This window comes from Canis lupus, chromosome 8 (genome assembly GCF_048164855.1).
Source record: "Canis lupus baileyi chromosome 8, mCanLup2.hap1, whole genome shotgun sequence".
NCBI classification, from domain to species: Eukaryota; Metazoa; Chordata; class Mammalia; order Carnivora; family Canidae; genus Canis; species Canis lupus.
Genome location: NC_132845.1, coordinates 55,873,344 through 55,900,098, shown reverse-complemented (window position 1 = coordinate 55,900,098; position 26,755 = coordinate 55,873,344). Strand labels below are relative to the sequence as shown.

Genomic DNA, 26,755 nt, shown 5'->3' with positions numbered 1-26,755 from the left:
TCACGACCTGAGCCCAGGCAGACGCTCAACCACTGAGCCACCCAGGTGCCCCGGAAATGAAATCTTTGTTATGAGCTTTGTGCATAAGGATTTAATACACACAAACCACACTGAACGGATCACTGAGCAGAAACCCTGATTCTGGGCAGAGGAAAATATTGAGGTCATTAAGTCTGTGATTTGCAAATGGCAGAGGTTTCAGCCTCAAATCTACAGCAACCAGGGAAGTGGCTAGAGAGCGTAAGACGACAGGGCATGGTGGAGACTGATGGAGGAGGGAGGGCCCACATTGCTTTTAAAGGAGACAGCCATTTCTCAGTTTGGTTGAATTATTTCCACAAGGGAACCAGGCTCAGGGCTGCTAGCCCTCTTCCAATTATTTTTTCAAGTGAATCTGAAGGCCCCAGAATTTATATGAAATATCCCATTTTTTAATGTTGACAATGAAATAAAATTATGTGTATGTGAAACAAAGCTCATCTGCTAGCCGCATCAGCCTATGGCTCCCTGGTTTATAACCCCTGTCCCAGGGCCTATTTAAAAGCAGACATGTTAACAAGAGAGTTTGCATATATTAACTCAGTTTAATCATATCAATTCTTAAACAAAAAATTTCCTCCAAGAGACAATAGTTCACAGTAACTGCAAAGCTTACTCACAATTTTTAAAAATACCAGTCATGCTTAGCATTCAGAGAAGATATGATAGAATAACTGTAAAAACATTTACCAGGAACATCAGCTTCTGACTTTAAAAATTACAAATACTGAAGCATTTTGGTATCAGACACAGTAGTTTTGACATCGTCTGTTCTTTTGATGAGTTTCTGGAAGTTTGGAAAATTGTACCTCTATAATTGGATAAAGCGCTTACTCTAAAACTAAACATTTTCAAATGTAGAAAACAAACTAGCAAGCTACACATACAAAGAAAAGCCCTCTAGGACAAGCCCTCCACATATTGAATGCCAGCATATGCACCATGGATCCTGGAAGACTAGAATTGATACATACACGTGGCCTGAAGTCTTAACACTCCAGGCTCGACAATGGAGTCTGCATTCACCTACACGTTAATGACAAACTCTGGGTTAGTATAGGAGAAGCCAGCAAATTCATTTTGGTCCAAGTTCATGATGAAGAGTTTATCAGTAGGCGTGAGTTCCACAGGCTGTCTGGTGAACTCCTTGTCGAAGTTGGAGGTGTCTCGCTTGTCTCTCTGCCAAATGGAAAGCAAACACATTAACACAGCATACGAAGGAAACACGACCCACACCTGCCAGTTAGTGGGAAGCCGATGACATCTCATGGGCAGAGTCAGAAAGAGCCCTGTGCTGAGTTATTTAGCAGGTGCGTTGCGCATACTATCCCCTGCCTTTCACTTCACATTGTATGTTGGCTTCAGGAGAGAAAACTGGGTGGAGATGGCCTAAGGAAGGAAAGGAAACGTTGAGTTGCTTTAAGGATTGTCATAAAGTGGAGAATGTGTGTAATGTGTGTGTGTTCTGTTTTCTTTGGCTTTGAGATGAATTGAACTGGAAACTACTTCCTACCATGTAACATGTCATAGAATTTGTCATGGGAGAGAGCGTCCAGGAGAAAATCATCCAACAGTGACCCCTATGGCGAGGAGGCCTTTTTTTTTTTTTCCTTAATAAAGGAGAACGGTGGCGCAAACCTCTCAGTTGCCAAGAAGGTGGAGTGATTGGCATGTCGGGACATCAGATCGCTGCCTGATGATGAGAGGAGCTGACCACTGTCCACCCCATGTCCCCTGGTGCAAGCCAGGCTTTGAAGGGATGCTCAGAAATCCACCCTCAGACTAGAATTTGGGTCTTTGTCAGCCACAGGCTCTCTACAAGGACGGTTACAGCATTGCATGTATCTAGTCAACAAGCTAGAAGAAACAAAACCCAAAGCTTAAAGTAAGGTCAGTCAGGGCAGCCTTAAAACAAACAAAAATTGGGGGTTATTCTGTATGTTAGTAAATTGAACACCAATAAAAAATTAAAAAAAAAACAAAAACAAAAACAAAAATTTTCTTCTCCTGGTTAGCCCGACATTTCTTCCTTTTCTTTTCTTTCTTTTTTTTTTTTTTGGTGTGGGGATGGGAGGCATTAATCCCAGGTTACTAATTACAATTTGGGTCAGTCTTTTCGAGGGAATGTCCAATTGTGGACTAATAAAAACACCTCACATCTGTATGATGTTCTCACCTGCTCAGGGTCCTGCAGGCTCTCGTTCTTTCCCATCCTCACCACCCACCTGAGGGCAGGAGGAGCTGGAGAGTCCTCCCCTACCCCCTCGGAGAAAACAGGTGCAGGAAGATACAGTGACTTGCCCAAGGTTGCAGAGTGGGGGAGTGATCTTTACCTGACCACGCTGTTCTTAATTAGGGCTCATCTCAGTCCCTCTGACTTGGGGTGGGGGTGGGAGACCTCTATTGCAGGGGAGCTGAGGAGCATGCCTGGGTTTGCCTCGCTGAAGCCAGTGCTGGCTCAGATGGTAAAGAGGGGAGGCTCAGTGAGAACTGACTGATTCGTTGGAGTCCAGTCAGTTGCCATCCATGCTTTAGTTCAGCTCCTAATGGGAGCCGACTATTAGGTCTTCTCACTGCTGGGCTCGTTCCCCTTTGCCAAATGCCTCCCACGAGAATGCCTTCTTTCAGGCTGCTCCCTGAGATAGGTAGAATGTCCCTAGGGAGTTGCCACTTAATTGTGTTGTATGTGTTGGGGTGTGGGAGTGAGGAGTGGGGGGTGATAAGGAACACACTTCAGTAAGCGTCGCCAGACTGCAGTGGGCTCAAGATGCGGATGGAGCTGTTTTCTAGATGCTGGGCCATCTCCTGCTGCGCCCCGCTCATTCTACCGCATTTTGTCCTGCCCGCTGTCAGCCTGTCCTGTCCTGTCCCAGGCACAGACTGTGTTCAGAGAGAAGCTCGAACATCACCCCTTCCTTTAGTATCACCCGCACTCTGGACCCTACAAGTCATACCTTAGCATCCTTTTAATTGTCTTCATGGCACCTACTTACTATCAGACACTGTCTTATTTACTGCCTCTCTCCAGGCGGGGAGGGTCCGTGCCTGTTTCCTCACTACTGTATTTCTACTGCCAGAAATAATGCTTGGCACCCTGTAGGTTGTCCATAACTATTTGTTAAGTGAATGAATCAGTCAATGAAGGAAGACTTGACTAAAGATGAGCCTCTCGTCCTCGAGCCAGACAGAGACCCCACTCTGTAGTGAAGCAATGAAATTGTTCCTGTTGATTCTATGGGTCGTTCACATCAGCCTCTGTCCATTCTAAGGCCCAGCAGAGACTGGATTGTTAGGCCCCTTCAAGGTCTGAGAGCTGTGGGGTTCTGTGCGCTCCCCCCGCCCCCGTAGATTTGGGGCTGGAAGACCGGCAGTTGCCGCCTTTCAGATCTCCCCCGAGGAACATTGACCCCATCTGGCCTTCCCTGCCTCTGGGCATCCCTGGAGGTTCCCTTAACCACCACCCCCAGTTGTCAAAGCTCTTCCGCATCTGCTGTGCTGGTGAGGTCTCGTGTTTCAAACAGCCACACGGTCCAAATAGAACCTGCCATAACGGATTTCATCCTGTGGGCTGATCCTCCTAGGAAGTACCCCAGAATTTTACCTTTAGAAGGCAGGAGAGGATAGGCCTCTCTGTTGAGACCATTCTTTTTTGGGTTGATAGCATCTGAAGCCACATAAGCAGAATATCACTCAGCCAAGTAGGGTTATTAATTCCACTGGCCTCCTATTGATTCCCCAAGATCATTATGACCGCGGTCCTACCCTTTCTTAGAAGAGGAGCAGGTTCATGAGTAGTGTAAGAAATGCCAAGAGGGATTCTTGGACCCTGATAGACAATTAGCTATGGCTAACATGCACTGTGTTTAGGTTTCTTCAGATTTTCTTATTCAATTTCCTTTTTTAGAATTCTTCCCTAATTTAAGTTCTTTTGGAAAATCTCAGCCTGTCTCATCTAGAAGAACCAGGCGGTGTCAAGCTGGGGGCAGTGTGCTGGCAGGATGGCTTCTCCCTGAGAGCTGGAAAGGATAATGCCTGCAGGAATCTGGGTAGAAAACTCTCACTAAGACATGAGATTCAGGACCTGGAAATGAGCTGTAAAACCAATCCCCACCCCCACCCCCATGAGTATCTGTCTCTGCTCAAATCTTGGTGATTCTATGGTCTTTTTGAGCATGGAGACTGGGCCTTTGGCCTTCCAGAAGGAAACCCACCTCAGCTACCATCTAGCCCCTGTCCTTCCCCACCCACTGTATTTTAGGATTATTACAGAAATTTGGGTGAGGGCACTGCTGCATTTCCTCTTTCAGCCTCAAACTGTGGTCGGCAGAGAGAAAGGAGCCCTGAAGCCCTGTGATGACTTCTGCTTTCTTGTAAGAAGCCTCCTCTGACTAACTCAGAAACTGGTTATCTCTAGATCACATTATGCTTTTAAATACTTGTTTAATGGCTGCCCTCCTGGATAGCATCTCCCCCACTGTGCTCCTGCCACCCAGCAGAGAGCCTGGCACATAGCTGGTTCTCAATGAATGCTTCCTGGATGAATGAATGGGGAGTGGAATATGTGAATGACTGCACAGGAAGTGGAAAAATCTTTCTTCCTGGATAAACTTGCAAAGTGTTGCCCGGAGGTTACATATTCTCTAAGCTCTGTTTCTTGGTCTCCTTTGGACTTAGAATGGTGATAGAAAAGGAAATTGCAGGAACTCTGACCAACGATCCCTCACTTCCACAGAAGCCTTCACTGGGCAACCCTCAGCAAGGTGTGTTAGGAGAACGGAGACTTTGGCTTGAGTACTTCTTTCTGCAAACAATTCAACTTTTGGAAAAATAATGACAGAAATTTGGAAAATGTGCAGTGTATATACAATATATTTTATCTACCATCTATCTACCTATCTATCATCTATCTATCTATCTATCTATCTATCTATCTATCTATCTATCATCTATCTATCTATGTCTAGCTATCTACCTACCTATCTTACATTGTTCTCTAACCTTGTCTCAAATAATCTGTCAATGGCCCAATGCTTCTATATGGTTTTTATCATCCTGAGAGCATGTACAAGGAAAGACCTGGTAACCCAAAAGCCAGACAAAGGATCTCAAATAACTTGCCTGTTGGTGGGCATGGCTCAGAGATGTCAGCTATAGAGCAGAAACAGGCCTGAACTTAGTCAGAGAACCTGGGTTTGTACCCCAGCTGGCTGACCGTGGGCAAGTCACTTCCTCTCTCCAGATGCCAATTTTCCAACAATAAAATGAGGGAGGAGGGTTCTGTCCCGATTTAACTCCTTCTCTAACTTTCTGAGCTTGTCAGCTGGGACTTGGGGTTTGCCCCACATGGGGCTTACATGGCTACCACCATGGCAGCAGCAGGACAGTCCTACAGCCTGCAGCAAGGAGAAGCAGAGGGCAGACAGGAGTGAGCCAGGACCCCCTGCCTATGTGCAAATCCAAATCTCGGGTTTCTTAAAGATGAGAAGTGTTCCTTCAAGGACATTTGTCAAGTCTGTAAAGTTCTCCTGATGGTGTCTTAGAAACCCTGGTGCTTCTGGAGATCACTCGACTTCTGATAATAATTCTCTGTAGAGCTGCCTGGGAATAGAATGAGACAGTAGGCAAGGATGGGGAACCACCTGCCATCCTCATCAGCTCAGGCAGAAACAGGATTTCTTCCACCCAAGGGGTTTCCTTGGCTTCTGGGGGCTCACAGACCTGCTCGCATGAAAGAATATTTATTCCAAGCTGGGAGGAGTGGTGATTTTGATAAGAAAATCAAGAGCCACAGCTATGCTGCTAGCTGGCCCTAAACGTGACTCTGGCCTTGACCTCCGATATCATTGGAAGCCCCGGCCAGCTCATCCCATCCCATTACAGGCTGCCAGGAGTCCCTGAACGGTCCCCAGCCTCTTGGACTGGTAGAGCCGGGGGTCTGAGGTTAAGCTCTGGGTTTAGTTCCTTTCTGTCCTGAAGCCTCAGGAGCCCCGCTTGGCAGTTTGGGTCCATATTTTTCAAAGAGAGCCGTTTTTCTTGCAATAGCATTTCTTCTTTCTTTCTTTCATTTTTTTTTATTGTATCTCGATGCTAGAAAAAAAATGGCACATAACAAATATCCAGATACAAATGGACATTTCCACAAACATCTTGCAAAACAACATCAAAGTGAAGAATACAACCGTCTATGTTTCAAGAAATGGTGTCTTTCTCAGAACGCTTAATTAGCTTTCCCAAGGCAGCAACAAACCTAGGCAAATCCCATCTGCACGGGTATGGGTCTGCTAGGCTCCAGAGCCGCCTTCTTGACAAATCAAAGCAGGTGACCGTGGTTAATAACATTTGGACACATATTTCAAAGCATGTGTAACAAAGTGAGTTTTTTTTTCTTTTTTGCATCTGAACAACAACAGAAATAAAACCCCAAAGCAAATAAACTTGAAATGTAATGTAAAACCATGGTCCCCTGGGACCTTGCTAGAGTGACCATGTCTTTTCAGGGAGTGATGCCAAATGCCCTTTGCAAGGAGTTGGAGGATGAAGGCGATCAGGGACACAGGGTATCAGAAATGACAGCATGGAGGTGGCGCCCCAGCTGGTTTGCCTTTTGACTGACCTCTGGAGGTACTTTTAGATTGAGACTGTCTAAAAGCACACTCTTGGCATTTTAAAAGGGCTGAGATAATCTCCTTAACTTTGAGTCTAAAAAACAACAGAATACAATGTTATTTTTAGCCTGTGCTTTGCACAGCTCATGGGGCCTCCAAACAGGCCTAATAGAGGAATCCCCTGTACCTCAAAGCAACCATGCACTTGGAATGAAGCCACGCTCCCCGTCCAGAAGGGAGAGAATACTGCGAGCATCCAGTGATCCATTCTTTTGGTAGAACAATCTAGACCGGATGCTTGGCGTTGGAAAAGCATGTGAAATGGAACAGAGGGAGAGAAAGCAGGCATTTTCTGTCCCGACTGGGTCCGCGGAGCTGACGTGCTTGGAAAAATCAATGGTAAGAGGACTTTGCTAATGTGTTGATTACGCAGCAGCCTTTTCGACGTGCCACCTGCATCATCCCATCTCATAGAGATGCTCCAAACTACCCGAGGACATTTGGTTTCTGAAACATGGTCACTCTAGTCTCATCAGCAAATAAAACATGGATGCGACGTGGCAATGAAAGAAAAGATGTCACCACAACGGCCGTTGAGCTTGAATGACAGAAATGAAGGACGGAGGTCTACACATCTACTTAGCTCTTGACTTCAGGTTTTAAAAATTCAGAGTTAACAAAGGAAAATCCTTCGAATTCTGACTGGTCAATATTCCTGATGACTTCCTGGTCGGGAGGTGTTAGGACTGGTGGATGACGAGTGAAAAACCGGTCGAAGTTTTCAGCATTTCGCCCACACTATGAGAGGGGGAGAAAAGAACTTGTGGTAGGTGGAAAAAAAAAAAAAAGAAAGAAAGAAAACAAACAAACAAAAAAACCCAAACAAAACAGAACCAAACAAAACGAGGCGTGGCTTGCTCCACTGCCTCAGAGAGGTTGTTTCAATGATCAGTAATGAGAGCAACATAAAATGCAAAATTTTCATGACCTTTGGTACATGACCTTGGACTCCCGACCTTCAGTTTCTAGGGCTCATGAGCTGCCCCTGGAGTCCTCTGGGCAGTCAGGAGCTGCATGGCAAAGGCATGAGATGGTGGGGCTGGTGGCATGTGGCATGTCCCTCCACCCCCGACCCCCAATCCCAAGGAGTCAGCCAAGCCCACCTGTTGAAAGAGATGGGATTAAGGTACCAGCGATGTTTCATGGGGCGCCAGATACAAAGTGATGAGCCAGTTAATACATCACCTGGGAGATCCCAATATTTAGCAGTGGATCCCTCAAGCGCTGTCCTCTGGCTGCCAGTCAGGAACATCAGACGTTTCCAGCTCCAGAGATCCAAGAGTTTACAAACTCTAGTCAGTGGAGATAGATCCCAAGACTTGGCTCTGGTGCCTGCAATGGCTGGCTGACCATGAGGCCCTGGTTAGCTGGGTAAGTCCTTGACCTCTAATCACAAGGTACCCGCAGACAAACCCAGCCATTCTCTCTCCAAATGGGAACGGAGGGTGTGGGTTGAAACACAAGCCAGTGCTTGGTGGGGCAGTTGGAGTCTAGAGAGGAAACTGTCATCATTTTTCACCCATCCTGGGGTCTGTATTTATGAAAAGGTCTTGGTCTGAGGCAGAGTTGAAACGAATGTGTGTTCGCACACGTGCACATGTATGCAGGTGTACACACACGCACACACTAGTTCTTACCCAATAAGAAGAGACACTCAGTCACTAAATATGACATTCTTTGTTCTTCACCAGGAAACATTTGTACGAGAGCTAAATATTTGAAATACTGTGTCTACAGCAGGTAACCACAAGCTAATAATAGAGCAGTAAGTAGTACTAGTAGTTATGACAGCTAATGTTCATTATGCATTTGCTATAAGTCAGGCACCCTAGAATGCTCTACCTACGTGATCTTCTTTAATCCTCCCCATGACCCAATGAAGGGGGCATTATTCCCACTGGATCAATGAAGACACCAAGGCCAGGGAGATGATGTCAATTGTTCAAGGCCACACAGCCACTGCATGAGCTGCAACGTGAGCCAGGTCCCTCTGACATGAGTCCACACTCCTGGCTCCATTCTATATGGATGGTTCCTAGGCTAAGGAGTACAGTACCAAGTGAGGTGGGGCTGGGAGGGGAGGGAGGAGGAGTCAAGGATGGGGATGAAGAGGTCTCTGGTTTGAAGGACAGTGAGAATGTGGTTGCATCAACCCCTGAGACAGAGAAAGTGGGAAAATTCAGTAAGATGGCTATTTCTGTTTGGACGCAATGACTTTGAGGGACCAGAGAGGTTCCGGGAGATGACCTGAGGGCATCAGAAGAACAGATTCTGGAGCTCAGGAGAGAGGTCTTGAAAAAAAAATTAAGGACAGAACATGGGAAGTGGAAGAAAGATAATAATAATAATAATAATAATAATAATAATAGTAGTAGTAGTAATAAAAACTGCAGAGCAGTTTTCAGGCAATTGGCTCAGAGTTTCGCATACATTACCTTTTGGCTTCACATAACCACCCCAGGAGATGGGGATCTGATTTCCAACTGCCAGTGAGAAAACTGCCCCTAAAACTGAGAGGGCGGGAAGAGGAGACCCAGGAGGGGACACGGCCAGACAGGCTGGGGACTGAGGGAATCCCCAGGGAGAGGGGCGCTTTTGGAGCTGAAATATCTCTGAGGGGTCAAGCAGGGGATTTGTGGAAAATGGGCCACCACACTTGGCAGCTGGGGGGAGGCAGATGAGAAGGTGAAGAGCTGCCACCGAGCCTGAGTCATGGGCAGAGGGAAGTTAAGTTGAGAAAGTCAAGGAGCACACACTCCCCCTTTTGCTCCTTCAAGGCCCAGGGTCAAGGGAAGCACAGGTATGGGAGGGGGTGTGTGTGTGTGTGCATGAGACTCAGTGCCCAGAGGCCTCAGAACTCCTGCTCTGTTCCCACTGGGGCAGAAGGGAGCCCACGAGGCTGCAGGACATCATGTGTGTGACTGGCCTGGTGCCTGGAACCAAGTGAAGTGTCAAGGCATCCTAGCTGTAAGCATGATTTGATTCTTGTTTTCCCTGCAGACTGTGTATGCTCCCAAAGACAGGGTGTTTTCAGGATGTTTAAGTTTAAATTAAAAAAAAAATTTTGTTTTTTTAATTTTTATTTTAAGATTTTTATTTATTTATTCATGAGAGATATGCACACACATATCCACAGAGGCAGAGATACAGGCAGAGGGAGAAGCAGGCTCCATGCAGGGAGCCCGATGCAGGACTTGATCCTGGAACTCCAGGATCATACCCTGAGCCAAAGGCAGATGCTTATCGCTGTGCTACCCTGGCATCCCAAGTTTTTTAAATATTGAAGAAACAACTTTACATTTTTTAAAGACTCGTGTCTGACGTGGAGAAACATATTTGCTATCCCAAGCTAAATTCTTTTCAGCCATGTTGGTATCTTTGCTTCAGATCTCAGAAAATGAGAAGTGGCCCCCCTCCCCCTGCACCTGCCCACCATATACTCAAGACTTGGCAGTCTGCTCTGCTGGCTGGTGGAAGACAATTTTTTTTTGTTTTTTTGTTTTTTAATTTATTTTTTATTGGTGTTCAATTTAGTAACATACAGAATAAACCCCAGTGCCCGTCACCCATTCACTCCCACCCCCCGCCCTTCTCCCCTTCTACCACCCCTAGTTCGTTTCCCAGAGTTAGCAGTCTTTACGTTCTGTCTCCCTTTCTGATATTTCCCACACATTTCTTCTCCCTTCCCTTATATTCCCTTTCACTATTATTTATATTCCCCAAATGAATGAGAACATATAATGTTTGTCCTTCTCCGACTGACTTACTTCACTCAGCATAATACCCTCCAGTTCCATCCACGTTGAAGCAAATGGTGGGTATTTGGAAGACAATTTTTGCTCACGGAACGATGGACCCTCAATACAGTGTGGTCAGAATCACTGTCCAGGTTCTTTCATTGTTTATGCGTCTTTTTTTTTTTTTTTTCATTCAAGAAAGATTTAGTGAGGACACCTGGGTGACTCAGTGGTTTAGTGCCTGCCTTCGGCCCAGGGCATGATCCTGGAGTCCTGGGATCGAGTCCCACATCGGGCTCCCTGCATGGAGCCTGCTTCTTCTCCCTCTGCCTGTGTCTCTGCCTCTCTCTGTGTCTTTCATGAATAAATAAATAAAATCTTAAAAAAAAAAAGATTTAGTAAGTATCTACTATGTACCAGGTCCTATTATAAGAGTAAATTATACAAAAATCTATGCCTCGTGGAATTTGTATTCTACTGGGGAAGAAAGGCAACAGACACAGAAACAGAAGTGGGACTGCAAATGTACATGGTTGTGTCTTAATGCCAGACGGAGAAGGCAAATGGTATTAAGAAAAATAAAGTGAGGCCAGTGATACAGGGTGAAGAGAATGCCATTTTCGATAAAGTGATAGCTCTTAGGAGATGAGCTTTGAGCAAGCCCTCCGTGAAGGGAGGGAGGGAGCCATCTGAGTGTCTGGAGGAAAAGCATTCCAGGCAGAGGGAAGTGCATTTGCAAAGGCCCAGAGACAGGCATGCTCGCTGGGCAGAGTCATTAGACAGCCAAGGGAGGCTAGGGTGGCCAGAGCGGTGACCATGAGGCAGAGGGGTGACACGGTGAGAAAGAGGGCCAGGGGCTGGATGGAGGGCCTTGCTGGCCGAGGGAGGGCAGACGCTTTCCATCTCTGCCTGGTGAGAAGGCCTGGAGGGTTCTGAGCACCCGAGGCACTCTTGACTCATGTTTCCCTACCGTCGTTGGCGCTGGTACAAAACTGATGGAAGGACGAGAGGCAGGGGGGTCAGCCGGGAGGTGAGAGAGGATGGCACCTCGGAGGCAGGTGCCCTTGGGGGAGATAGAAAAGTGCATCTGGAGTGGGGGGGGGGTGGCAGGATTTGCTGATGGGTCAGAAGTGGGTATTCCAGGAAGAGAGGACCTGCCGGTGACCCTACAACCTTGCTCCTGAGCTCGGGGCGAGTGGGGCACTCGGGCTAGAGCGCCTTCAGGAGGCAATCGGGCACTTGCTGTCCTGTTTGATAAGCCTGAGTGTCCAGTGGGGGTGCAAGGGTGTGGGGACTGAAGAGCGGCGGCAGCTAGGCGGATGGCCGAGGCCCCGGGGAACATAGGAGCTGGCTGTGGTCATCTGGAGCGGAGAGCAGGTGGACGGGGCCACGGGGCTGGGGGCGAGCACGGGATAAGGCTCACCTGCACCTGTTCCTCTTTGGCTTGGGTGCCGGGACCCAAACCAGCCCATGCGGGAAGCGTGTGAACCGAGACGTGGAATCTTCAGGGGCCGTTTGTCTTTAAAAACCATCCATTTGCCGTGCACACCAGAAGGCTGCAGCTCTGCTGGGGCCTCCCCAGAGGCTGTGAGAGGAGACGGAAACAGCTTCTGGCAGCTTTGAGCCCTCCCCCCCAGCCCCCCCACTGCCTCGGAGAACAATGAAATCTTTAAGTGAGATAGCAGGGAGGAGCTGCCAACGCAGGGGTTAACCAAGGGGGCACAATACAGCGGGAGCGTGATTTTCCTGCTAATAAGCAGCTTACGGGGCTGGCCGATCACAGCCTCCCTAAGTGTTTCCGTGTTTTTCAAATGGAGCTGTCACTGCCCATTAGCTTCAGGAGCGCTCCCTAAATGGAGACGTCAGCCCCTGGGAGGCGCAGGCGGGATGAGCCGGCGCCTGCCGTGTCCTTGGAGAGCGGCCGGCAGCGGGATCGAGGGACACACACAGAGAGGGCCACGCCTGCTTCTCTGGACCTCCCGGTGGGTACTTCAGCCTCACTTAGCGGCCCAAAGAAAACCCAGCCCGCTGTCATCAGGGCACACCACCGGCGGCGCTGCTCCCGACACCCGGCCACGGGACCCAAAGCGGCTCCGCTCGGTTATTTCAATCACGTGGCACCTCTTTCTGGGGTGGGAGAGGGGAGTAAGGATTTCGACTTGTTCAACTGCGCCTTTGAATCTGAGAACCTAGACAGTTTGAAAAGCTTATCTGTGAGCTGTTACATGTGAGCCCTTTCTTTCCCCCCTTCTTCTCTTCTTTCTAATTTCTGTTTCATTGTGTTAATAACAGCTCCGAGTCTAGCTGTCGAATGTGGAGCTGGCTTAGTCACAGCAGCCACGGGGATCTTTCAGACGCCAACCTGGATATGTCACTTCTCTGCAATGCTCCCCGTTGCCCAGGGCCTACGCTCTTTAGGATGACTTACGGGGCCCTTTTGGATTTGGTCCTGGTCACCTGGTCACTAGCCCCTCACTGCCTACCCTCCACAAACCCCAACACACCCTTGGGTCCAGGCTTTCCAGGATGCTCATGCACTTTGTCACCTCCCAGCCTTGGGAATGAGCTGCCTCCTCTGCCAGGAACACCTGCCTCCCTGCTGTCCCCCCCCCACCAGGGCATTTCCTACGCATCCTTTTTGTCCCTAGACAGATGTCACTTCCCCCAGGAGGCTTTCTCTGGACCCCTCTTCTGTATTCCTGGATTTATCCCACCAAGATACAAGATGCTCCTCAAAAAAACTGTTTGAGGGTGAGGGGGGGAGTTGCCATCAACTATTCACCGATAGGCAAAAAAGTTAAATAAATGACGATACATCTATTTGATGTATTTCCATGCAAAATACTTTTAAAAATTAAAAGATATAGAATATTAAGTGACATAGTCATATAATTACTAACCGTGTACAATATGTTCCCATTCTATAAATTGTACACGCAAATGTGTATGCTCCAGACACCGCTATTGTATATATGCTCATAGAGATTGGACAAGTTACAGATTGTTTAATGTTCTCCTTTATCTTTTCTGCTTGCTTGTGTTTTTGAAAATTTAAATAATAATCAGGTTTTTTTTTTTAAATAAGAGAAAACCCCCATAAAATCCATTTAAAATGAGGGAGCTATTGCTAATTGGGTGCTAAAGTGCTTCTTCTGCCTGGTGGTGTACCAGGCACTGGAAATACGATGACACACAAGAGGGTCCCTGTCCTAGTCTCATGGAGCTTGTTGGTTTTGCAGAGGAGACAGACAGACAGTCACACACACACACACACACACACACACAGGCACTGCATGGTGCCATGTGACAACTGGGGCCATAGAGCACAGAAGTGAGGAACCTAAGAAGGGCCAGGAAGACTTTCTGGAGGAGGTGACATCTAAGCTGAATGTGACCAGAAAGAAAGACATCGCTTCTTTGGAGGAGGGAAGACAATTGCCCAGGGGACAGAAGGAGGCGAAAAGAGGGCAGGGACAGAGCAAGATGCTGGAGAACAGGACAAGAGCGCACTCCTGCTTAACCAGGCATGATGGGGAGGCGAAGGGGCACAGGGGAGCTTCCTGCCTGGCCTCCATCAAGATAGCAGGGCATCTTCAGGAACCCAAACTTGAAGGTTGCAGTGAAAACATCCCAAGCCACGAAGCCTGGGTAAAAAGATAAAAAGAGTCTCTTTTTCTTGGGGCTCCTGGATGGCTCAGTTGGTGAAGTGTCTGCCTTAGGTTCAGGTCATGATCCCAGGATCCTAGGATCAAGCTCTGAGTCAGGCTCCCTGCTCAGGAGGGGGTCTGCTTCCCCCTCTCCTCTGCCTGCCCCCCATTCATGCTCTTGGTCTCTCTCAAATAAATAAATAAATAAATAAATAAATAAATAAATTTTTTTTAAAAAGAATCTTTTTCTTCTTTTTTAAGTGTGCAAATTCAATGACATTCCGGGTCCTTTTCATGCCTTGCAGACAGTTCTCCGCAGCAGGACAACACAGGAGGGACCCACCCAGTGAGAAGCAGGCAGCTAAGTGCAGAGCGGTGCACACGCTGGATCATTTTGAAAAGTCATCTGTGGACCAAGTTTTCTCTCCCGAGCAGAGTCAGACAAAGTGCAGTGTAGAAAGAAAAGAAAGATAAAAGCTCCCTTTACTGCGAATAGGTGAAGATTCCTTGCAATTGGGGTGTTTGATCTCTTGTGTCTGTTCAGTTAGAAGGAAGTCAGCAAGGGAGAGGGCTTTCGTGCCGGGAAGCAAGTTTCATGTTTTGTTTTGTTTTGTTTTGTTTTATCTAAAAATAAGATGCCATGTCTTGTTTTCCTCCAGATTTCGGTCTAAATGCCATCTTCTCAAAGAAGCTGTTTGGGATCACCTCCAAAGTAACCCTCCCCTCCTGTTATTCTACCTCGGAGCATCCTGCTCCCTTCTTGCACAGGAAGTAAAATATCCAAAGAGCCCGATCTAAATGACTTGTTTATTTCCTTGCTTCTCTGTCGGAGAACCAGCATCCCAGCTAGACTGTAAGCCCCGCAAGAGCTGAAGTCCCATCACAGCCTTCCTAGGACTCAGGACAGGGTCTGGCACACAGAAGGCACTCAACATTGTCAGATGGATGAATGACAGTGCATATTAAGTGCATATTATTAGTCAGATATTGTGCTAAGTGCTACACAAGGATTATCTCACTTAGTCCATGACGTCTCTGCTGTACAACAACAAACGGGTTTAGGGAATTTAAGTACCTGACTCTGATTTGATCCCGGATCTGACAATGATCTAGACTCTTCCATCAGCCTTGTACATTTCTTGCCAAAACAAACAAGTCGTTCGAAAGCACCCAGGAAAATAAACAACAAAAACCCTCTGTTATCTCACCACCTCAATACCTTCATTATGCAACATTTTAGTGTGCGTCCTGGATGGCTGGATGAATAGATGGATGGATGTTTGTTACTCTTTAAACAGGCTATAGAATCATTCCTTTGTTCTTTGTGCTTTTAAGAAACCCGAGACGAAATATACCCGTGTGAACAAAGTGCCATGTTTTTCTTATCTATTCTTCACCATTCATCCTAAACCCACGTAGCTGGCTTCAAATAAACTAGTCCTCAAATAGCAATCACTCCCTTTATTTGCCTATGTTTTTATAACTTTGATTCTCACAGGTTTGGGAGACAGCCAGGAAAAGGATTATCTCCCACCTAGCAGATAATTTGGAAAGTCAACAATTTGGTCAGGGTCATGGAGGGTAAAGGAGGGGAGTCGAGATTCAGAGTCAGGTTCTGTTCGATTCCGAAGACCACGCCAGAACTGGGTGGCCCTGAGTGCTTTCTAACTATATCTCACTGCCTTACAGATTACATCCAATTGTGTGGCATGGATTTAAACGCTGACCTGGGTACCAATCCCAACACCAACAATCCCCAGCTATACAACCTTTAAGCCGGTGAGCTAAATTCCCTACGCCAACTTTTTGTTACGTCAACTGGACCTACCTTGTAGCGTGTGGTGAGGATGATTTGATAAAATGCACAGAATACATGTGACATGGTAGCTGCCATGGGGTGTGGACGGAACCAGCTCTGTCCACGGAGCTAGTCTGATGGCTATGGCCATGCTCTGGGTGCAGACGGGTCCTGCGGGCCCTACCACACCTCAAGCCCTCCTGGGATATTGCCCTACAGGTACAGACCTCTAAAACACAAACTGAAATCTTTCCTGCCGAGGCTGGTGGGATACGGTTAGGAGCCTCAAGGTGACACCAGGCCTTAACTGGGGCTCCCAGTTAGAAGGGAGGGACAGATGTATGTTTGGGGGCAAAAGGGACACATTTTCACCCCTCCCCAACCTCACTGCCTTGGAAAGACATTTCTTTGTTTTAAAAATGTATTTATTTATTTGAGAAAGAGAGAGAGAGAGAGAGAGAGACAGAGAGAGAATGAGCAGGGAGAGGGGCAGAGGGAGAGAAAGAAACTCTAGTAGACTTCCCACTGAGCCCGGAGCCCCTAGCAGGGCTCCATCCCTCAACCCCAGCCAAAATCTAGAGTCTAAGGCTCAACAGACTTGACTGAGCCATCCAGGTGCCCCTTGTAAAGACATTTTAATGCAGATTACATACCACCTTTGAGTTGTTGTTTTTCATACCCTAGGGTGGCAGGGGGAGGCTTTTGTGGTTGTTTTTAAGAAACTGCACTTGTAAATAAACAAGAAATGAATTATTCTTTCCCCTTCTGGGTCACGCACATGTCTGGACATGATGGCATCAGAGTTTTCACAGAGTTGGTATTTCAGGACAATCGGTGAGCGTGGTGCCATATAAATGAGAAAGGAGAGCGGCGTAAAAAGACTGGAAGGGAGACTCTGAATTTATCCTGCGGATATATGAAACTAGGAAGCTATTAAAGAATGAAGAAGCTCTTGAGGTGCTGAGAGAAACACTCCGCCAGACAGAAGGGCGTAAGGCAAGGCACAGAAACCAAACAGCGTGCTAGCGTCCTTGATTGTGACGTGGGGGTATTTCTGTGCTTGCACACAGCCTGCCTAGACGGTCACGCCAGAACTGGGTGGCCCTGAGTGCTCTGCGAAGGAGAACCATGAAGCCTAGCTTAGGGTCAAGGGTGAGCACAGAGGACTTAATTTCACCGTGTATTTAAAAAATTTTTTTAATTTTATTTATTTATTATTATTATTTTTAAAGATTTTACTTATTTATTCATAAGACACACACACACACACACACACACACACACACACACGAGAGGCAGAGACACAGTCAGAGGGAGAAGCAGGCTCCATGCAGGGAGCCCGATGTGGGACTCGATCCCGGGACTCCAGGACCACACCTTGGGCCAAAGGCAGGTGCTAGACCGCTGAGCCACCCAGGGATCCCCTTTTTAAAATTTTTAAAAAAGATTTTATATATTTATTTGAAAGAGGGAGAGTGAGAGCACATGCACGCGCGCACACACACACACACACACACACACACATACAGAGGCTCAGACTCCCTGCTGAGCAGGGAGCCTGACATGGCGTGGGGGCTGGAGACCAGGACCCTGAGATCATGACCTGAGCCCAAGCCAGATGCTTCACCAACTGAGCCACCCAGGTGCCCCTCACTGCGTAGTTTCTGATGCTGCTTGCATATTTCACTTTTTCAGGTTTTGTTTTGTTTAGTTTAAAGGAGGGAAAATCAGAACACATTATCAGAAATAATGTGATGAGGTCAAGAAAGAGAAGACAAGTCTATAAGAGGAGGCCACCCTGAGGTTATCGACGACTCCATGAGAGAAATGTCAACACGGAGTGGTGGGAGCAGAAGCCAGATTGCATCAAACTGAAAAAAAGAACAGATCGTAGTAAGTGGACATAACAAGAATTGGCAGCTCTTTCAAAGGTTTGTTTATATAAAGAGATAGGGCAGTAGCCCTAGAAGTGGGAAGGAGTGATCCCAGGATTGAGGGAAGGGATTTTTTATTTTTTAAGATTTTATTTATTTATTTGACAGAGAGAGAGAGAATAAGCAGTTGGAGCAGCAGAGGGAGAGGGAGAAGCAGACTTCCCATTGAGCAGGGAGCCCAATGTGGGGCTTGGTCCCATGACCCCAAGATCATGACCTGAGCCAAAGGCAGATGTTTAATCGACTGAGCCACCCAGGTGCCTTGAGGGAAGGGATTTTTAAGAGGAGAAAGACTTATGTTTATGTGCTGAGGAGGATGAATTAGGAGAATCGGGTGGACATCTGCTGCTATGTGTACTCACCAGCGTTCCTTCTTTTTCTGGGCATAGTGGCTTGATTTTTCTCAGAGGACCCACCCCTTCTCCTCTCTCTGGATGTCAGGTGTAGATGGGGCCAGGCCTGGCCAATCAGCATATGCTATCCCCTGGGCACAGCGATTGTGTAGCCATCGGCATGTCACCCCCTGTCTTCCAATGTGACTGTGTTCTGGGCTGCTGGGAATTTTAGGAAAAGGAAGCTCTTTTTTTTTTTTTTTTTTTGGTGGCAGTGGGGAGCAGAAATCGCTGATTTTGGGACTCTGGAGCAGCAATGTGCCCAGGAAAGCTTTCTGAGCATGAAGAATGAAGTCAACAGAGAGGAAAGCTATTCCAGGGGACATAGGGAGAAGGATTTCTTCCGATGTTGCTTGAGACCCTGGGTGCAGTCACAGGTGAAACCTGAGAAGTATTTTTGTTGTTCTTGAAAAGTCAGTTTGAGTCCAGCTCTGGCACGTAATCATAAGAGCTTTGATTATTACTGAGAGAATCTGTAGGCACAGTGGACAGAGGAGATGGGCAAAGGGGTGGGGAATGGGGGTTCAGTGCAGGAGGGGAGAGGGAAGTCTTACACTGGGGGACACCCGTTTGCTGATGCATGGAGGGAAGGAGGTCAAGGTCAATATGACTAGGCAGATGCAGGGAGGGTGCAGGAAGTTGAGGGCCATCCATCATGGTCCTCAGTTTCTCCCATGACTTAGCAGATAGGGTTATCAGCTGAGACCAAGGGGATGGGTACTTTAGTCAGGGGGACCTTCAGAGAAGAGGTTTGGGGACTTTTTTAGGGAGGACCTGGCTGAGATTGGAGCTTGTGTTTTGGAGGCTGAGAGGGGTCAAGTTCCTTGCTGCTAGGCAGCAAAGCTGGCGTTTGCACCTTGGCTCCCTTTTGACTCTAAGCCCACCCACATTCTCTGTGCTTGACCCAGTCTCCCTGGATCCATTTACTCATCTTCTCAAGTTTGACCCTTCAGTCAGTAGCTTTCTGGGGCACTGTGATAACAATCACAATCTGAGCAGAGTTGACAGCAGAATTCAAGAAACTGGACTTCATGCACATTCACCCAACAGAGCCCATCAACCAGGGAAGTATTCAAACTCAAGATTAGACCAAAACCAGTTCAAATCCCACATCTGTGCAGCTGTGCCTGGGAGGTGAGAGAGGAAACACTGCAAAACCCAAGAATATGGGCTCTGCAGTTGAAGAAACAGGACTTTAAATTAAATTGGCACTCGGACTTACTAGCTGTGTGACCATGGGCAAGTTATTTAACCTCTCTGAGCCCATTTCCTTACCTATGCAGGGGAGGTAATAGTATCTATTTCACAGGGTTGTTGTGAGGGTGAAATGAGATATATAAAGTAGATAGAGGACTCTGCTCACTAGTAAAATCGAATAATTTCATAGAACATGCCTGAACCATGTTATTGTTACTGTTGCAAATAGTATTAATGAAGTCCGACATCCATTAGACGGAGGGCCCATCTTCTCGTCCTGGTTCTGTTATATTCCCCGTGTAAGTCACTGAAGCGCATCTCCCGGCTTCTCCTTGCTTCTCTCTGGAATGATGGTACCTCTACCCACTTCTAAGCGCTCCTCCACTTCTTGGCTTCTGTTCTCTTCAGTGGTTACTGCCAGACATGTCCTAATAGTTTTGTGCCCTCCCCAGCATGTGACCTTCCCATCTACCCTTTCAATTCACACTGTTGGCTTCTCTACCGGGGACAGCTCAAAGTCATGCACTTGGCAAGTGATCTAGGAGCTTCACCCGGCCCAGGAGTCTAATTCCCACCATCTGAAGGGAGCCTAGTTTGATCCATGGTTTAAATAGGTTCTCCATGCAGGGGTGGTGGGGAGTAGAAGGATGGAAAGAGAGATAAACAGACCCACTCCTGGCTCTGTATCCTAAACAACTCTTGACTATTTGTTAGGGTCTGAATGTAGCCTAATATTTTGATGAGGATCTGTGCAAATTTCACACTCTGGATAACTGAAAGAACAAACAGAACCGAGTGGGGAGATGTCTACACTTAATGAGCCCGCCTGGAGTGCCTCCATTCGGATGCTGCCCATGCCCTGCTTCCAGAGGTTATCCAACGTCTGCTGTCTTTGTCAGCCTCCAAATCAAAGCCTTAAGGAACAGGCGAGATTTGCATCTTTTAAAACCCTGCCAGTGAAGTGTAAAAGGTGTGAATATTCTTCTTGTTTGTTGCAATATTTTAAAATAAATTTCAAATCATTTGAATTGTTAAGAATATCTAGTCTCTTTCTGTTATGTAACAGACACCGTTGGTGGTATCATGGCTCCTGCCCATTAGGGCAATTTCAAACCTTAAAAGGGGCTCCCAAGTGCTTCTAATAATCTTTCCGAGGACATCAGGCAGTGCAGAGTCCACGGTTCAAGGCCTGGCTCTGGCATCTGCTAGCTGCTGAACCTTGGGCAACTGTTCCAACCTTCCCAGGCTCCTTGCCCTTATCTATAATATGGTGACAATGACACCTACGTCATACAGTTGTTTTGAGAATTAAATGGGGTAATGCCTGGCACAGACAAGAACTCAATATTTTGTCTAATGTATGTGAATAGTACGGGTTTCAGAGGAATGTCTCAAATTCCAATTTTCAAAAAAGTATTGTTCTCCTGAGCACTTGGTACTTCCTAGGGGGGCCAGGTTCTATTCTTTAAATAAATTATATTAAGCAAAAGCTTTGCCCCCTTTCTTAAGCCTTGCATTTGGAGTTTTAATAGCAAACATACAAAGGTTACACTTTGTGGCTTCAATTCAGAAATGTCAGCACATCAAACACACATTCAGACACACACTTAGAGACACTCATAGGGTGGAAAGAGCAATTAGATCTGGAAAAGAATGTCACATGAACAGAAGTGCAGCTCATTAAAGTAGCACTTGAAGCTTTTGACCTCAGCTACATAAACAATGTTTTCAGATGACAGATTGCCAAGAAACCCAGTCCTCCGAGCATGACTTAGTTTCTGAAGCAGTTCGGCATCTAGACTCCCAGAGGATGCAGGCTGTGATGTGTGACCAGATAACCTATGCAGTGTTTTGGAAATGCTATTACATGCACAACTGTGACGAGGTAGATTATGGGGGCCGGGGGCTCTGCTTTTTCAGTCTGCAAGATCCCCAAGCTTTGTGGATGTGCAGATGCCTCAGAACGGTAGGGGGCTTTCTGTCAAGTGATGTGGAGCACAGGCAACCAGAGAAATCACGGGAACCAGTCTAGCTGGTACAGGAGGGGTTGGAGTCGGTGAGGCCTGACACCCAGGCTGGAATGGAAGGAGGAAGGGAGCATTCGGATCATGTCTTGATGATCCTTGACGGCTGCCAGGGGTGAATGGCTGTAGCGAAAGGGACTCTTTTTAGCATCATCCACTTCTCAACTAGCTGTACTCCTCAAGCCCTAGCCCCAGAGTGAACTGATCCTACTACTGTAGAACAGAAAGAGAGCCATGCTCACGGGTGGGCAGGTCGCTATGCATATACCCTACACCCTTGTAGTGAGACTCCGTGGACTAGAACGAAGCAGGGCGTCCTCATGACCTAGTTACTTTTCTCTCACTCCTCAATTTGCTGCATCTCTGCTGACAGCTGGGGAAGCTGATCCAAGGACTGCCCCTTGGGAGCAGCTGGAGCTTCCAGCCCAAGGCTTGTGCCTCTACCGGGTTTTCTTTTCTTTTTTTTTTTTTTTTTAAGATTTTATTTATTTATTGAGACACACACACACACACACACACAGAGACAGAGACACAGGCAGAGGAAGAAGCAGGCTCCATGCAGCGAGCCTGACGTGGGACTCGATCCCAGATCTCCAGGATCACAACCCTGGCTGAAGGCGGCGCTAAACCGCTAAGTCACTGGGGCTACCCTCTACCGGGTTTTCACGGCAAGCTTTGCACCGGGCATCGGGGACGCTGCCAGATTTCACTAAGGCAATTCTTAATTGTATAGGAAGGCCATCAAAATCTCAATCATGCATTTTGATTTAAACACGCTACGCCAGCATACCTTCTACGGTGACATCAAAGCACCATATACTACAAATTCTGCTAGCAACTATGCTCACTGGCGGTGGGGCCTCCATGCACCCTATTAGAGCACAGCCAAGTTCTGAGCTGCTTGTCCAGACCAAGGGGACTCCCTGGCTATCACCCTTGGCACAAGGTATCTCCCGCACCACCATATAACCCACTGCAAAGCCACGCCCTGCTCTGGGCCGCATAAGCTAGCCCTCTGAACTCGAGCAGCTTTTAAGACAACCTACTTTATTCGTTCATCCTACTTTTTGCCAGGGCCAACAGCTGCTAACGCGTTACGCTGGAGGAGCAATTATGCAGGCCATCTGAAGGGGTTCTCCTGCATCCATTCCTTCATGCCCTCTGGGTTAATTACTGAGCATCTGCAAGGTGCCAGGAACCAGGGAGGGCTGAGGTAGGCCAATATGAACACAACCTGGAGGATCTCTAGCAGCTCCATCCCATCCAAGTGCCCACTGCCTCCCACCTGGATTATTGCGGAAGCCTTGAACTAGTCTTCCTGATTTCATCCTTGTACCTACAACAGTCAGAGTGATTCTTTTAAAGCCCAAAGTCTGATCATGCCATTTCTCTGCTCAAGGCCCTCCAAAGTATGCCCAGCTCAGCTGGGTGAAAGCCAAAGATCCTACTGTAGCTTAACCAAGATCATCTCCTTTTCTCCCTCTCCTTCACCCACCTCAGCTCAGCACTTGGATTCTGTGCTTTTCCTTGAGCATGCCAGGCAAGTTACTGTCTCAGGGCCTTTGTACTTTTTACTGTGGCCCAAACCACTCTCCCTGAGAGATATACACATGGCTCACTCACTCCCTTACCTTCCTCCCATCTTTACTGAAATGTCAGTGAGCCTTTCCAACCACCCTGTTTAAACTCAACCTCTCCCCAACCCAGCTCTCCCCATCCCCACCTCTGCTCTGGTTTCCTCCACAATGCTTATCTACTTCTAACATATTTGCTGATTTCTATGTTTATTATTTGCCCTCTCCATCTAAAATATAAGTTCCACAAGAGCAGGAAATTATTTTTACCTCTGTGTCTCCAGTACCTACAATGGTACCTAACTTCAATAAACATCTGCTGAAAAGATGACCTGGAGCGCTTGGCAAAAACCCGAGAGGACGGAACCAGAACACACTGCTTCTCAACCCACTGCTCCACCACGCTCTCAGCCACATACGCCGCCTTCTAGCACACAAACGAGCACCACCCACCCACCGCATACTGACCCACAACAGCCTGTCGTGTGGCCTGGACCACATTCACCAGCACGCTCTGTACCAAACCTTACACACCCCTTCAATACAGCCTTTGCCATCCTACACAACACGCCAACTAGAACAGGATCTGCCATTCAGCCCAGTGGCTGGCAGCAGCCTGCCGGACTGTGTTCTAGCCCCAGCCACGCTAAGGGTAGCCTCCAGCATCCCAGCACATGTGAAAAAAACTGCAGGGTCTCGGGCCCTACCCTAGACCAGCCGAATGAGAATCCATATTGTAACCAGACCCCCACGTGACTCATGTGTGCTCGGTAGAGTTTAAGACGTTCTGCTTGGTGACACCAGGGCACCTTCAGTGCTCAAGTGTGCAATGGCAGACTGCAGGAGCCACAGCCCTCTCTGTAAAGCCCAGTGATTCTTGCACAGTATCACGGGTCCTTCACCACGCTCTCCCAGCGCACACGGCACAACCACACGGTGCCCTGAGAGATGCAACCCGGCACCCAGATGAAGCCCTTTAGAAACAGGGAAGTTAACTTACACAACAACCAACGTATCTGCGATGCCCTGCTGCACAGGAGAAAAACATCCCATGCTCTGATACATAGCCCTAAAGGATCTGTCTGTTCCTCTGCATAGAGCATTGCCGCCTCTTAGTTTATAGCCATTTGTGGGTTCATTCATTTATTCAGGAAAAATCATTAAGAGCCTGCTAGGTGCTAAGCCTTCTGCTAAGCACTGGGAATCAACACTGACAAAAATAGTCACAACCTTTCAATCTAGTCAAGAAGACAGACATCACACTGAACAAGCAATTACAATAAAGTTTGTGGATAGGACACTAGCAGACGATACATTCTCAGAAATCAGGAAGAGCCTCCCTGGGGGAGTAATGTTCTCCTGATTTGATGGGACAGGGGGAAGGAGCAAGTCACCACAAGGGATGGGGCTGGAGGCAGCCCGGGGCAGGGTATGGACATCGCAGGTGGTGGCTGTGTGCAGACAGAGCTGGGAAAGGAAGACAACGTCCAGTGTGTTTGAGGAACCACAAGAAGCTCAGAAATGCTTGTTCCTGGGAGGCAGGAGCTGAAGGTGGGGAGAGAGCAGATGCTGGACCCCGGAAGACCCCAAAAGCCATATATGCTAAGGAACAGTTGGCATTATTCTGGGGGCAGCAGAGAGCTATCAGGGAAAGCTTTAAGCAAGAGTGACACAATCAGATGCACATTTAAAATAATTACTTAGGTCCATTACAATGCACCGAAGCTAGTGTATCTCCGTGGTTATGAACAACGCTCTGCAACCGGCTCCTTGCCGTAACAAAAGCTGGCACTTTTGTTAAAAAAAAAAAAAAAGCCCATGTTAATGAACCTCCAATAATAGCACCCTTCACTGATGTTTGAATCTAATCTCTGTTCTTGCTCTGTGGTTTTTTCTCCCGCTGCACTCTATTTAATAGCATGCATGAATCAGGAATGCTGAAAGATGCATGCATGCCTTGTAATAACCCGCAGGGCACATGGCACTCTGCACACACTTACCAAGGGCCCAGATGAAGGTGCGCAGAAGGGGAAATGTGAAATCCTTGAGTGGAGGCGAGGACTCTACAGCTGGCATCCACAGCTTAAAAAGGCATATGTGCAGGTCAAATCGAAAGGGTGGGGGGGAGTATATTCATGATTATTATTTCTTTTTTTCCTTTAAAGATTTTATTTATTTATTCAATGAGACACACACACAGAGGCAGAGACATAGGCAGAGGGAGAAGTAGGCTCCTTGCAGGAACTCGATCCCAGGACCTGGGATCACGACCTGAGTGGAAGGCAGATGCTCAACCGCTGAGCCTCCTAGGCGCCCCCATGATTACTATTTCTAATTCACTCTCAGGAAACAAGGGCAGGGTCTGTTTCCCCTCAGAGCTGGTGGAAAAACATCTTGAAGAATACAGCCCAGTTCAATGACTATACTTTGAAAGTCATGGTTAAACCCACAAGAGGGAATTTAAGACACTGGCTGGTTGGAAATCCTATCAAATCTAGAACAGTTGAAGGATCCTATTGATTGCTACTAATTATTGTGATATTTTTATATTATCTACAATAAGAATTGCTACTTTTTCCCTGAGTATCTTCTATGAGCCAGGCCCTGGCTAGATCTTTTATATTCATTATCGCTTAGCGAGAAGTTTCAAAATATTTACCCAGTCGGAACGGACTCTGTTGTAAATAACCAGTACTAACAGGAATTGGTTAAATGTCAAACTGACTTTGAGTAATCACGACCCCAAAGACTATAAACTGAGCCTGTGGGCCACATTTGACTTGTGCATGTGTTTAATTTGGCCTGCACTGTGTTTAATTTTTACAAACGTATTACTGATGTACCAAAAGATAGTGAGATCTCATATGAAAATACTGACGAGGATGGAGGAATGAAGATCCTGCATCCCTGCAGGGCAAACCTGGCTAGCTCAGTGCCTGGCTTGTAGAAGATGCTCAGAAAAAAAGGTAGCTGTTATTACGGATAATGTAAAAAAATATTACAATAATTAGTAACAGTCAACAGGATCCCACAACTGTACAGCTAGAGATAAGCACCCGCTGGGCCTTTTAGGTAGCTTGCCAGCTCTCCAGGCTGCCTCTGTCTCCAACCACTCCCTCTCCTATTTCCATTACCTGCCTGGTTTCTTTTCTTTTCTTTTTTTTTTAAATTTTAATTTAATTTACTTTTTTAATTTAAATTCAATTTGCCAACAGATAGTATAACACCCTTCTAAGGCACCTGAGCCTGTTCCTGGAAGCCACCACCCCTCTCACCCAGACTAGGTGAGAAATGATGTCCTCCTCTCAAACAGATTTTCCTCCTTACCACGTTCCCCTGGCCTCGGCTCAGCATCCCTGCCTGAGCTTTTACCACTCAAGTCCACAGCAGAGAATCTCAGCCTGGGGCACATCAGATTCACCTGGACAGTTGAATTCACATCAGATTTACCCCAGGGTTTCTGATGTAGGGTTTCTGAGGAGGGGCCCGAGCATCTCAGTCCTCAAATTACCAGGTGAGACTGCTGGTCTGAGGGCCACATTTTGAAAACCACCGGTATGTAACTAAAGAATGGACCCTCCCTAGACTGTCACCGGGCTCCATGCTGGTAGAGATGGGGATATTTGCCTTCCTCCTCCAGCCAAGTGAGGGGAGAGGGGAGGGACACGTTTTGTGATCTCATGAATGGCCCCACAAAACCCCAGTAAGTTTCGTGCCCCATCTCTGAGTTCCCAGTTTCCTTTTTTTT

The 26,755-nt window shown here is 47.2% G+C and overlaps 1 protein-coding gene across 2 annotated transcripts in view; it reads right to left on the bottom strand.

Moving 5' to 3' along the window:
* Positions 1-564: 564 nt before the first annotated feature.
* The window catches only part of PRKCB (protein kinase C beta), a 324,641-nt gene continuing 298,450 nt past the window's right edge, over positions 565-26,755 (bottom strand). The window contains exon 17 of one of the 2 annotated variants that reach the window (XM_072836200.1): positions 565-1,218. In XM_072836200.1, the coding sequence (XP_072692301.1) occupies positions 1,066-1,218 (153 nt within the window). In that variant the 3' untranslated portion in view covers positions 565-1,065. Of the gene's footprint in view, positions 1,219-6,066; positions 7,443-26,755 lie in introns of those variants that run through there. The other variant, XM_072836199.1, reaches the window with a different exon arrangement.